Source organism: Seriola lalandi, unplaced genomic scaffold (genome assembly GCF_002814215.2).
Source record: "Seriola lalandi dorsalis isolate HSWRI2012SDOR001 ecotype SW California unplaced genomic scaffold, Sedor1 jcf7180002054519, whole genome shotgun sequence".
Classification (NCBI taxonomy): Eukaryota; Metazoa; Chordata; class Actinopteri; order Carangiformes; family Carangidae; genus Seriola; species Seriola lalandi.
In genome coordinates this window covers 387,007-401,092 of record NW_019525072.1, presented here as the reverse complement: position 1 = coordinate 401,092, position 14,086 = coordinate 387,007, and the positions used below count along the sequence as shown (strand labels likewise).

Sequence of the window (14,086 nt, the reverse complement as noted above, 5' to 3'; positions counted from 1 at the left end):
ATTTTAAGTCAATTGACGTGAGAAGAAAACTGCAATCTGACAAGTTATCAAAATCAATCACTCTTTATATTTAACATCTTCCAAATAAACACGACATGTATTACTGCAAATGAATCACTGCCTTTATATAAACAGAATCTCTTCACAATGTGCGGGTGTAGCTCAATTACTGTCAAAGTCAATATACTGTATATAAACATAGATTCATACATTTTCGACCTGTATGCCGCCTACGTTGCAGACCTATCACCCATGAGATTTCAGCATTTTTGTTGGCTCGTCACCGTTGCATTAATATACACCTCAGTTTGTTTGACTAAAGCTTAAATAGTTGGTGATAAAATGCACATACACCCCAGAGCGTGCTCGTGATAGCACAGTTAGAATACGTGACAGTTACCCTGCAGTAGAGTAGGAGTGGAGTATTTTCCAAGGTCTGCTATGGTTCAGGTCAGGAGTGGTATGGCTGACTCACAAGTGGTGCGCGCTCAAGCTGAGAGGAGCCCTTTAGTTCGGCATTAAGCTACAAAATGCTTGATGTGACAGAGGGGAAGGTGTGGGCTCATGAGTTTCACCCTTCTCTCTATTTCCCATTTGTTAGATTAAGAGGTTACAGAAGCAATACCAAACATTTACTTAATCTGTGATGAGAGTCTTGCAGATGAAACCTCCCACTGGCAGTGCCAGCTACTGCAGACACTAATGCAGGGTGCTGTTTTGCCTGCCCAATGCATTTAACATACACATTCATTTGCAAACTATTATTTTAAATTCTAAATTGTTGCATTTCACCTGCATTTCTTAGCAGAATAATAGAACGAAATATGAACAGTCAGCAGAGGCTGAAATATATCCAGATATCAATGTATGTACACTTGCAATCAGAAAGAGATCAAAAAGTGATCTCTTAAACATAAAACTGCTCAATCCAATGCAATCAATGCAATTAATCTCTGCCCATACTGTGGGTTGAGGTAATCCAATTGCAGCCAGGGAGTCATGGATGAGCTGAAGTGAGTGTAAATACTGTGATTTGGCCTGAGGCTGATAAAAGTTTTTACTCCAGCCTGAGAGGCCAGAGCAAGCCCAAAGTCTGGGACTTCAGTCCAGAGGTTTCACTCGATCAATAAAGCTGACCACTGAGCTGCCGGAGCACTCCAACGACAAACTCCCTCAGCGTCTAGGCAAGAAGAGAAGAACCATATAAACTAGAATTATCTCAACATTAAACAAAGCAATGTTTATGATTATTACTGTAACTGATCTGCTGTAAAATATTCCTCACCTGTGGTTTGCAGTGCTCCTCAATCCAGCTAAAAACACAGGCAGAGAGGTCTTGGAAGCTGTTCACTGACACAGAAGTGCTGAAAGACTGGAACAGGGAGTCCATGATGCTCTGAAAGATGTTGAACTTGACCTGGTCAGACACCTGATCTCCCTGCTGTGGGTTGTCCTGGTGGGCCTTCACTATGTGCTCATAGTTCCTATTAAAAAAAAGACAATCATTGTTGACCGGCATCACAAAATGTATAACTCAATTAATGGCCATGACTGTTAAATAAAGAGGATTAATTCTTTCCATACAATAGATGGATTGATTTTCCACCACAGCAAGTGTAACAGAGTCGCAACAAAAATCCTGCCACATCATTTAAAGCCTTTAGTCAAGGATATTTCCTTCCATTTTTTAGATCTGATAGTAACTTAACGCTGTGTAAGGGCTGCTATCGAAGCATTTCTAACTCAAGAGTTTTCTCTTTTTGTCCATGATCAGCATTTCTTTTAAAATCCATCTTTTCATCTGTCTCCGGATGCAGAACATTCATGACTTTGGAATGCAAATGAGGCAAATATCTTTTCAGGATTTCACAAAGTTTGTGAGCCACATTCTTACGTTTTCATGATCTTCAATGCCATCACTTCTTTCCTTAGTACAGAAACTTCCTCCTCTTGCTTCTTCTTTTCTTTATGAAGAAAATGGATGTAGTCAATTGCTGAAAAAACAAAATACAGAAATACATCAGTCAGGGATTTCTTCACTGCACAAAGACAGAAGAACTTTTTGACAAGTTTCCATCTTCCTAGGGGTGTTGTCCCTCCAAAAACATTTGCCAAATATTGAAAGTTTGCCATTTCCTCTTTTAAAGAAACCCCAGCAAGTGTAGACATCCTCTGTGCTGTGGGATATTTGTCTCCAACATCTTTCTATTGAATCTGGGTGTTCTGAACATATGCTAATTTATATCTATGTATGCCCTGTGTTCTTTTCCATTTTTTCTTGTTTGTGCAGTGTGAGCTTGGGAGACACTATCTGTAATTAGGGGATATAAGCAGTATGCTTGCAGATTTGAGTCATGTGACTCTGGTTTTTGTGGCAGGTTGAAAAGCTACTTAATAATAATAATGCCAATCTTTTCCAAGCACTTCCATCAGCTCCATGGGTGACCAATAAGTGTTAATTCAATAAGCCAACATCACAACTTACTTTTCTGCAGAATAGTAGCCTTGCTGATCTTCTGCGCTCCCACTGCAAATTCAGACTGCTGCTGGCAGGTTGGCACTATTGCCTGGAGGTCATCATAGCCTTTCTAAAGTTAAAAATAAGAAAGTCATTAATAACTACTGAAAAAAAAATCTAAAAATGCCCAACTCAAACTTTTCAAAGTGTGTGTGGTTCATCTGTGGTAAGTCACAGAGACCGATTGTGATCTACTGCAGCCTTACCTTGATAGCATCTCTACGCTTCTGCTCAGCCTGTGTGTGTGCTTGTCTCCGTCGATCTTTATACTCGTCTTTATACGACGTCTCACGCCTGTAGTCACTGTCTTCATCATCTATCCAAGAATATAATGCTTCAATCAAGTCATATTGATTCCTGTAATGCACTTTCAACCGGCCTACACAAAATATTTATCAACAGACAGCAACTGATATAAAACTAGTTGGTGAACAAGCAAAAATACTTGCAAAGAGGGAGGAGCACTTTGACGGTTATGCAGCACAGACTTCATAACTCCATAAAACACATAAAACCCTGTTGACAGAATCTGAATAAAGGCTGTAAAAACAACACTTTTGCACTCCAGTTCATGAAACACAATTATGCAGTATATAGCTTTCTAACTGTTTTTAAAGTTCACTGCTATCATTATATCGGTTATTTTCTATTAGCGTGTCTATGTGCCGTATCATGCTTTAATACATCTGACCAAGTCCAATAAAACCTGCAATGAGCAGCAGAACAGGTTTTTCCTTTCATAAGTAGCAGGAAGCAAAATGAACCAAAGCAGGTTCTATGGTCATTTTACAGTGACTGAAAGTGACATACAAATGATCTAATGATAATTATTTTTCAGGAATTAAATTTTAAAATGTACAACAGGATTCAAACTACAAATACATGGATTTCAGGGAAATCATTCAGTGTGAGGTGTAGTCAAGCATCACAATCTAAATTTAGAACATATTCTCTTTTAAAATTGTCAAAAATGTCAGATAATCTTTGTTACAACCACAATACCTGTGTTTGGTACTGAAGAGGCACTTGTCGAGCCGATGCTGTTGGCCCTAGACACGACGGTACCCTTTCTGGCAGTTTCAGCAAAGAAACCTACAGAGAAGCAGACATCAAAAATCTTTCACTGCAAGACCAGAAATAGATTGACATACCAATTTCAGCGACCAGAAAGACAAGATCACCATCGCATAGTCTAAATATCAAATAAAATGACAAACAATGGGATATGAAATGACTCAATACTCACTATGGTCAAAGCCACTGTCGCTGAAAGCACCGTCTGTCTGCCGTGCCATCACCAGACAACAGAAGGTGGAAAAAGGAAAAAATAGAGGCTGAGAAGCTGGAATAACAAGGGCAAAAATTGTGCTGCCCCAAATACATTGACAATAGACCAATAGTTAGCAGGCCCAATACATTGCCTAAACCCCCACTGAGCATTGCCCTGATTTGTCCTGTTTTGTAGAGTGTAAAGAGCTGGACTAAATTACTACTTCAATCACAGATCAACTGTTTGATCTAGGGCACCACAACACAATAGTTAATTCAATTTGTGGTTCCTAAAGTTGGGCCCAGTTTTCCCTAAAGCTTCCGATGGGCAAAACCCAGTAAAATGAATTTTCAATTTCAACATTAAGTCCTGCTTTGTGTTTACAGTATTTCTCCAACTACACTTAAAAAAGATTAATAGAGGATGCCTGAATAAAACCTGTATCAAATGTTACCCTCTAAAAAAATGTATGTGTTGACAGCTTTATTGATTATTTTTCATCACATATCACAGACGTGTACATTTACATGACCACAGCTAAATGTGAGTCAACTGCTTTTCCATATCTACTGCTACATCATAATCAGATACGACAGAGATAATGATTATATACCGTCTTGTTGAAAGCTTTAGTCAATAAGTTCTAACAAGGCAAAACGGACCAAATCCTTTCCTCATCACAAATGTAGTTTTATGAGCCCACAAGTTGAATGTGGTGCGGCTGGAAACAACACTGACTGTACACCGCTCAGCCATAAAATTAAAACAGGTGACTGGTTTTAATGTTGTGACTGATTTTTTTTCAAGCCATTAAGCCGTGGAAAAAAATAAAATAACTGAAACTACAAATTAAGGTTTAAATCAAATTGTTAATGGTTCAGAATGACCTCTTAAAACATGCCACGCATATACACTAATCAGCCTCAACAATAAAAGCAGCTGCCTGTTTTAATGTTGTGGCTGTAGGGTGTATAAGCTAACAACTGTACATATTTGCAACTTTCTGATTGCTCAATAAATCTGCACTTCACTTACACATGGACTTTTAAAATGAAGCATGCAAACAGAAAGTACAATTTTGCCCGTGTGTGCAGTGTGCAGATGTATTTTCTAAACAAATGAATTGTACATGAAGAACACGAGTTACCCCTTCATGACGCTTTGTTTACTTAACTAGCTAGCTAACCACTTTGGAGCATGCTAACGTTAGCTGTGTTGCTAACAAAGCCCCGTTCCTCTACAACGTTAGCAAAACGTCAACTTTCAGACAAAACAAAGTGCGTCATTTATCACTGCTGTCAGACAGTAGACGTACCAATAAACTTAACAAAACAGTTGAGGTTAGCTAACATTAGTTACTTACTTTCCAGTGGTTTTCTGGAGACGTTGACGGGTCCGTCATTTTGGAATGCAATACAACTAACAGCCCTGCTGCCTTCGCGTCCGTCTAGTAAATTCCAATTTTATCACTCTTCAAAAACTTTCGGAAAAATGAACTCCTTTTAAATAGTCCGCGTTGGAAGAACAATTGGCATCATTAACTTAAGTAAAAGTACCAATACAACTAGGGCTGAAACTAACAATTAGCTTCTATTTTGATTAATCTGTAATTTTTCTCAATTAATCGACTGTTAGTTTATGTCTATATACAGGTTAAAAACACTCAAGATGACAAGGTCTAAAGATTGCTTGATTCAGTCCAAAACTCAAAGATATTTTATAAACTATCATATATGACTAAGAAAAGCAGCAAATTTTCACAATCAGCAGATATTTGACATTTTTGCTTGAAATTGGCTGAATAGTAATTCAGCTAGTTGCCAATTATTTTTTTAACGACTAATTGTTGCAGCTCAAAATGCAACAATGTGAAAAATACTTTATTGCAAGTAAATATCCATGCATTTAAAACACTGCTTAAATGGGTATCATCAGCAAAATAAAGTGTCAAAAGTGAAAGTAATGCAGAAAACTGGTTTATTTTATGAATGGCTTACAAGCCAAAATGATGTCAAACTACTGGTGTAATCTTTAACAATGTGTTGTATTTTATGTGTTTTCAATGTAAAATCTTAAACTGAAAAGTAACATTTAGATATACTAGCTATGGATATAGCCCAGTAAAAAGTACTTTTCCCCTTAAAATGTAGTGAAGTAGAAGTATTAGGTAGCATGAAATGGAAATATCCAAGTAAAAGAGCAGCTATAAATGACAAAACTCGCGTTATTTTTCATCACTGCAAATATCTAAATAAAAAATAAAAGTGACTTCTTGCCCAACTGTATCAAAAACTTTGATAATTTGTATTAATTTGAATTAATAATTGCCGCCCACAACTAACTTATTAATTTGTTCCCTCAAGCGAACTAATTCACGAATCATCAAAAACATGAAGGCTTCATGGTGAAACAACTGGCGCTAGAAGTTACTATTCATAACCAATTTTTGTTACAGAGTCCATGTCAACTGCACTCATTTTAAGCATCTTGAATGTTATATGGAGGCCACAAATATAACTGCCCTGTACGTTGTGGTAATGCACCTGAAAGCTGATTGTCAACCAGCATAAAAGAACATCAGAAGAAGAAGAAGACGAAGACGAAGAACAAGAAGAAGCCCTACATGCAGTATTTAGCTTTAAGCACAGAGAGGCGCTGTTGCACAACCTTGTCACTCAGCAGCTACCCTTTACTGACTGCCACAAACAATCTAGCCTCACTTGAAGGGAAATGACCAAAACAAATGTAACTTCAGGCCCATGCAAGTTAAGCTTGCTTCAAGAGAATGAATGGCTCCAATGGCTCCAGTGTAGTGGAGGACTCATGGTTAAGTGGGAGAAAGTTTCCTGTGCTTCATTTTACATCTGCATCTGTTTGGTTAGTATCCTCTACCCTGGACTCTCTGCTGTTTTTTTTATTCCTGTACTACCTAATCTTACTCATCATCCAACTACTGCACGCACAGTGCAGCTGACAGTTACCATGTTTACCTTCTACCCTATCCTCCACACCAGGTTCTTTTGCTGTCATGCACAGGAAGTTACTCTTCTGCTTTTGTGCTTCTGCGGTTTCTGTCTGTGTTACATAGTGTGTCACACTCCCCTCTATTTCCTCTTCATTCGCTTAGCCCTCTGTACTAACCTCACCAGAGGTTAGACAGTTCTTATTCAAAGAGTGTTGAAAAAAGTGTTTTGAGATATAGGTGGGGCCTTTCTTAGAGCACACCAGGCTCAACGCATTACCATATTCGCAAAGGTGCTTGTAAACAGAGAGTAACAGGTCGATGAGAGGAGAGACATGAGGACAAACTGCTGTCTTTCATCAACCACGCTGTCTTCAGGACCAAAGCGGAGGCAGTAGGCCAGCAGCTTTATGTTCTTCTCAGTGAAAACCCAAAGACTTGGTTTGCTTTAGGCCTGCTTGTTTTACTCATTTGGAGGGACTCCTTTTTGTCACTCTGTTTTGGAATACACTGATTTCTCAGGAGAAGGGGTTTGTGTAAAGCTTTCCCCCTGGATTACTTGTGGAGATTAGTGATGGGGAATGCGGCTGCGGGGGGCTTGGAGCAGCAAACGACTGAGGGCCAGAGAGAGGCCAGGAACTCAGTCGGGGCAGCTTCAGGAATGAGTGACCCCACACCAACCTTGCAGAAGAAGCAGCCGGCTCCCCCCAAACTGCCCATGCCCCCAGAGGAGGAGCTGGAGAAGCGTTTCAACGTGGTGCTGGTGAGTGGCTACACAGGAGACAATAATGCACACACCATTAATGCACATGAAAACACAGAGATAATGAACTTGGTGTATCACCAATGCCAGCTAGGTTTTGTGGTAGATGCTGGGAGGATTGTGCAGGAGGTGGAGAAATAGCAAATCACATCCAATTTATCATCTGTAATTAAAAGTTTTTTATACATAGCAAGTTCTTAGAGTCCTCTTTTGAACATTTATGACTCATTGTTTCTGCCAGAAACCAATTTAAACTGAATACAGACTAAATATGTCTGGTTTTTCCCACTTCTAGTCTCACAATTTTTTTTACAACATCTAAATCTGGAAAACCACTTCTCTGGTATGTACAGAGAGAAAAACTTATGCAAATATCAGCTTTCAACGTACTCTAGCAAAGAATCATTTGACCTGCCATTTTACCCATCATATTTTCATAAGGTTATCAATAACTGCTCTATTCACAGTAGGGATATCACTATAAACACATTGTTATCAACAAGTTGCCAGGTTCATCTCGGCACTTCTTTCCTTCACAGTTTTATATGAAAATACCAGAGTAGGAACAGGGTGATTAGTGCATGCAGAGGCAGCTGGCCCCAAGGGGAAGTTGAGCAATACATTTACATGAGAGAGACCATAAGACCGGAAAGCAACTGTTTCACCATTCTTTCACCAGACTTACAACAAGTTGGAAAACATAAAGCCTCACAACAAATATTTTGAGAATTTGAGACATCACAAAGCATCAAAACAAGTTGTTTACAATCAGGGATCCTGAGCCACTTAAATCTTTGATTATTTTTCCTACATATCTGTAGTGGAAATAACAACAACAACAACAACTACAAATATCTACTTTATTACAAAAGAATTCCACTCTAGTTAAAGATCTGGTTTTTATGTCTCATGTTAATGAGAATAAACAGCTCCAAAAGTGAACTAAAGAGCAATAAGACCATAAATGTGATGTCATGCTGACCCACTGCAGCCTGTAACATCAATACAGAGTCTGGCTCTGTGGACCTCAACACTTTATCTCAGGTTTTACACCTAAATGAGCTTCATTTACCCCATGGTTATAGCTTTGCTCTCTGCTCACTGGTGAAAAAAAAAGAATTGCCTTTCATTTTTTTATGATGCTACATGAAAGTGTTACATCATGGATTATTAGAGGGGCAAAGTCTTCTCTTTTGTCTCTGGATGAACAGCATGAACTGTCCAGGTCAGCAGACAAACAGCAGCCATGTTTCCTCCTTGAAGTGTAGTAATTATCCACTTTACCAAGAAAGTTATTTGTTTGTATTTTGCTTTATGACATTTTCTTTTAAAAAGGAGGGCAAATAGGTTTTTATTTGGTAACGTCAACATCCATAAAAATATTCATATGAAATCCTGTTATTTATCTTGAGATATAAAAAAAAAACTTGATAGTTTATGAATTTCTAATGCCCTATTAACTAGAATAACGACCACTGCATTAATCATTAAGATTTGAAATAAAAGATATGTATACGTTATAAACAAACACTTTCTTTATGTTAAAATTGCATGTGATGTTGACAAAGCTTCTTCTGAAAATGTAAATGTCATATGTCATGACAGCAGTAGTGTGGCTTAACTATTTCACAAGATCTGTGTGACATATTCTGCTAAACAAAGGTGGACTATATGAAAGTATGACCTCACTTCCCCTTTTAGCAACATGCTTCCGATCTCAACTGAAGAAGACTGTTATTCTGTACTTTTCTTAAGTGAAGATTCAAGTGTTAAAATGTGCTTAACCAACCCTACAAGGAAATGAGTGGACTTTCCTCTTCATTTCTACGTTATTCCTAAACTGAAGGAACACAGACTTATGCTCATGTAAGTCAGTGCAAGTGAAGCATTGACACAAAGCGAGACAATTTATTCAGCAAGTGTTGTACCATGAAACCCACATTGAGACCCCTCCCTTGCCCCACCAAGGAAGACGAGCCAGCTCCTCAGCAGCAAACCAACATTTCCGTTTATGCTTCTCTTTTTTTTTTTAAAGGTGTGAATATATCAAACTGCAAACGTTGAAGTACACACATCAGAATTAAGGTCAACTCCTAAAATGAAATGATTAGCCTGGCCAGTAAATCATCAGAGTGTGTGTTTCAGAGTGGATCAGGTGTATAAGCAGTGATAGGGCTGGTGTAGATTGCAGCGGTTCTGTGAATCTGGAGGATAACTGCATAAAAAAATGATGTTAGAGCAAGAATATAATTATTCACAAACAACTCTGTAAGTAAAGCCTTTTATTTGAGAGTAAATCAGTCTCTCATAACAGTTATAGCCACTGGTGCACCAGTTCTTTTTTTTTCACACAAACTCTCTTATTCGCCTCTGAATCATTCATAATACTTAATATGAATTCATTAAAGCATTCAGTTCTTAAGGCATTTGAAGGGGGGAATAACCTGACTTTCACGAATCAAACATTTTACTGTAGGTTGAGGGCAGCAACTCAAATTGAAACTCTTAATGTCAACTCCTCAGACGTTTGAGTCAATCTGCACAAAAGGGTGGAGAAGGTGGGGTTCTTCATCTGTATATCTCCAACTGAGATTATCTGTATTTTAATTTTGGTTATATTACGTAATAAAAAAGTGATAAAACCAACAAATAAATAAAAATGGTTAGTGGTGGTGTATGTGCGTTATTTCATCAACATCTTTATCTTTATTAGAGTTTGCATTACCGTGAAATTTGACATTTCGTCATCACATGCACAGGCTCTAAGATCAGTTAAACAATTCTGTTATGACTACATCATATACATAACCAAAAATATTTAATTCCAAGGCACATGGTACCCACTGACAACCATCAATACAGACATGTCAACACTGAGTCATCTGTGCTTCCGGCAGGTAGTGAACACCCTTGTGCTTTGGTCTGAAAGTGCATTCGTGGTTTGGAACACGTTTACATTGTTGTATAAGCAGGAAAGATGAAGCAATTACCAGGTATAATATTTATGGACTGAACAACAGTCGAGGTGTTAAGATGAGTTGTTGTGCGATGAATACGAAATGTATGAGCCGTATTTCTGTGTATAAATTTACTTCCATTACTTCAGATTCTTCAAGTTGAAACCTGTCTCTTCTTCCTGTCTTTCAGAGCTACATGAACTTGCCTCCAGATAAACTGAAGCTATTGAGTCAATATGACAATGAAAAGAAGTGGGAATTAGTCTGTGATCAGGTGAGAGCATTTTTCATTTAATTGGTAATGAGCTGGTTTCACACGATTACACCTCATCAAACGTCATCAAACTGAGCAGGATCCTTGAAGTGGTGCCTTCACTGGGACGGAGTTGACACAAAGTACATAAACACCCAAAGTGGATCTGTGGTATAGAGCACAGTGCAGTGAGAAAACCTTGCAGCGCAGTTTCTGTGGTGGCAAGTGATAGAGGTGTTGGCATGGCAACAGAGAGCGGTTTGAGTCTGTTACGCACACAATAATAACGTCAGATGCTATGCTCAAATGCCTCCACTCCAGTTATCAGTTTCAGATTGTTGATAAAATGAACGGTCAAAAGCTTTGATGTTTGACTGGGTTCTCTGTGAATATTTCTCCCCCAGGAGCGTTTCCAGGTGAAGAGTCCCCCATCCACTTACCTGGCCAAGATCAAGAGCTTTTACCAGGATCAAGGAGGAGTGTCTCGCAGGGTCAGTGTGAAGCATCATCCTCCTCTTCATATTCGACTCATCTTTAGTTTCCTATCTGCACAATGGTGTCCTGACTCTTAAATCTTCTGCTTCTTTAGCTGAAGAAGAGGATCCAAGATGCAACTCAGGTGCTCAAAGATCTGGAGATATCACTTCGCACAAATCACATTGGGTAAGCTTGTTGAGTAGGGATGGGTCCTATTTGATGTTTATTTGATTGTTTGATGTGCAATGTGATTTTATGTCATTGTTTTACTCTTTAACATCTTTTATTGCTTTTCTAAAAATCTTTTTTATTATTTTTAGAATTTTCATCTTAACATATTTTATACATTTTTTAACATATTTGACTTTCTACATTTTTTTTAATCATTATTTAAAGCTGCCTATTGCATGTGCATTAATAACTCCACAGGGCACCTTAAAATAGGTGCTAAAGAAATTAAGTTTTCAATTATTGTCAGTGTTATTATGATTAGCGGTCAGTTTTAGTTCATTGAGCATTAAAGGATTAAAGGATAATTGTAAAAGCTAAAATGTAATGCAACAGTAGCACACAAAGGGAAGAGCCATAGTCAGCAAACTGGCTCAGTAATAGCATTTATACAGCAATGATGATCAAAAGTTTGCTAACATAAACTAATGGTCAAACCAGACCAACTAAAGTTGAAAGTGAAAAACTGCTGAGTGTATTGAATTGAGCATGAGTTTGTTTTATTGATTGATTAACGTTTAATTTGTAAGAGCAAGATGGTGTTATTTCGTTTTTCAAGAGTTTACATAGTGTTGCTTTAAGTCCAATCTCATCACAGAGTCTGTGATGTGTAATTCAAAACATATTCCTCTATCAGTGTTTAATGTCTCATGCTTTTATTTTTGTAGATGGGCCCAAGAGTTTCTCAATGAGCAAAACAATGGTTTGGATGTTCTGGTGGAATACCTGTCCCATGCGCAAAGTGATGCCTCGTGAGTACCAGCAGGGTGTGAAAACAACCTCAGAATCTGATGTTGTTTTATGATTAAAATTATTTTTCACTGTGCATGTTTATTTTGTATTTCTTATTTTCCTTTTTAGGTTTGATGTGGAGAGCGTTGAAAATGGTGGCACCCTGTCAGACAGAGGAAAGCCAGCAGAGAGGTCGATGGAGGATTTGACCAAGAGCCCCAGCAGCTCTCACACACATGGGATGACCAGAGCTGCCCGTGCACTGACTGTCAGGTAAGAAGCTCTGGACAAGCAAGACTTTTTTCTTTTTAGCATCTGTGAGAAGTGACTGTACATAAAGTGCACCCCCACATCATGGATTCCTATTAAAGAGGAACATTCAGCTCACACTCTCAGAAAATAGAGTCACGCAAGGGAGAAGTGGTGTGATGGTGCTGCGTTGTAGTGCCACAGAAGTGACTAGCTTTTTACCATTCTCAAATGAGCTGAACCTTGAAAATTCCCTGTTTATTTTGCATATTTAGGTCCAAATCCACAAATTCTTCATTAATACAAGCGCTGTAATAAATTGTGATTGATTAACCAACTGCAAATGTTTGTAAAATTGAAGCAGTACAGCAGGCTAAATACCTTTTCAACTTAATCAATATGTCTTATGTATTATTTATTGGATACCACTCTGTTTCTTATCTTAGACAGCAGCTCCTCATCAAAATGAGACATCCCAACCACTATGAATACCTCAATTTCTCACACTCTCCTTCATTCACATCTTAAGCTCATTTGTTGAGTATTTCATTCTTTATTTTCCTTCCACCCGATTACATATTTCAGATGTCAGACAGACATGGTGGATGTCAAAAATAGTGCCGGAAGCCGTGTTATAATTAGCTAGATGCACTCTGAACTATTTTGCAGTTATCTTGATATTTGTGGCCCTCAACTTCAAAGCAGTTGCACATACAATAACCACTCTATGAGTATTCATTCATGTGTCCATACGCCTTCTATACAGAATAAGCTCCACTCTGGGGAACAAGATGCACAAAAAGTCCCATTCATCCAACCAGAGAGATGATGTACACGTGTGCATAATGTGCTTGCGAGCCATCATGAACTACCAGGTAGAGTCTTAACATCCTCTGCTTCTCTTACCATGCAAAAGTTTTTCTTCAAGCAAGTTTGTTTGTTTTTTTGCCAGTGGGTTGATATAATTCCACTCCTGTTTCACTAGTCTCTGCTGGATGAAAGAAAAACACAAACTTGAACTTAATTTTTAGCAGGGTAGTTTTGTTTTTTCTCTCAAACTGAACACAAACACTTTTCCTGCATCAGCTCTCCGGGGGGGCCCAGCTGTTTATATTTTCCTTCTTCTTTCAGTCTGGTTTTAACCAGGTGATGACTCACCCGCGCTGTGTGAACGAGATCACCCTCAGTCTCAACAGCAGGAATCCCAGGTGAGCGCTTTTGTGTGTGAGACAAAGTGTGTGTTGTCTGTTTGCCTGCATCCATATCTATCATTACCGCTCTCCTCTGCTGCATCAGGACCAAAGCCCTCGTGCTGGAGTTGCTGGCTGCCGTGTGTCTCGTCAGGGGAGGGCATGATATCATTCTCTCTGCTTTTGACAACTTCAAGGAGGTGAGCTGAGTTTTTCTTAACGATTTCACCGTAATGTGTTGGCCTCATTTAACTTTGACTGCTGTTCATTCAGTCATACCATTGTTTCAGACATCCCCTCTTTCATTAGTCATCCTCTGACTGGCAAAATCCACCTGTCACATGCGCTATAGTCATAATTTTAGCTCATGTCGCAGCCATGCATGTGTGTGTTGTTCTAAATGCAAGTGTAGTGCAGTGCTAAGAGTATAACTGCTTGATTGAGGTAGGCTACCACATATTAGAGATCCCCCCCCTCACCCCCCCAC

General features: G+C 38.7%; 2 protein-coding genes across 2 annotated transcripts in view; one reads left to right on the top strand and one right to left on the bottom strand.

Moving 5' to 3' along the window:
• Positions 1-44: 44 nt before the first annotated feature.
• Positions 45-5,223, bottom strand: mlx (MAX dimerization protein MLX). The gene is made up of 8 exons (XM_023413923.2): positions 5,152-5,223; positions 3,765-3,801; positions 3,521-3,610; positions 2,725-2,834; positions 2,486-2,588; positions 1,895-1,994; positions 1,286-1,484; positions 45-1,180 (listed from the first exon to the last, which is right to left on the bottom strand). The coding sequence occupies exons 1-8, from the start codon at positions 5,188-5,190 to the stop codon at positions 1,124-1,126; spliced, it is 735 nt and encodes a 244-aa protein (XP_023269691.1). The 5' UTR covers positions 5,191-5,223; the 3' UTR covers positions 45-1,123.
• A 1,695-nt stretch (positions 5,224-6,918) lies between these two features.
• The window catches only part of fmnl1a (formin-like 1a), a 12,158-nt gene continuing 4,990 nt past the window's right edge, over positions 6,919-14,086 (top strand). Inside the window, exons 1-9 of the mRNA XM_023413892.2 lie at positions 6,919-7,513; positions 10,661-10,744; positions 11,128-11,214; positions 11,313-11,386; positions 12,097-12,180; positions 12,290-12,433; positions 13,176-13,284; positions 13,541-13,617; positions 13,706-13,799. Of these exons, the coding sequence (XP_023269660.1) occupies positions 7,325-7,513; positions 10,661-10,744; positions 11,128-11,214; positions 11,313-11,386; positions 12,097-12,180; positions 12,290-12,433; positions 13,176-13,284; positions 13,541-13,617; positions 13,706-13,799 (942 nt within the window). The 5' untranslated portion in view covers positions 6,919-7,324. The remainder of the gene's footprint in view (positions 7,514-10,660; positions 10,745-11,127; positions 11,215-11,312; positions 11,387-12,096; positions 12,181-12,289; positions 12,434-13,175; positions 13,285-13,540; positions 13,618-13,705; positions 13,800-14,086) is intronic.

Coding starts and splice junctions, on each gene's coding strand:
- mlx (XM_023413923.2), bottom strand. CDS start 5,190: ATGACGGACCCGTCAACGTCTCCAGAAAACCACTGGAAA. Junction 2,835..3,520: donor CTCTTCAGTACCAAACACAG/GTATTGTGGTTG, acceptor ATTCTTGGATAG/ATGATGAAGACAGTGACTAC. Junction 1,485..1,894: donor GCATTGAAGATCATGAAAAC/GTAAGAATGTGG, acceptor TTTTTTTAATAG/GAACTATGAGCACATAGTGA.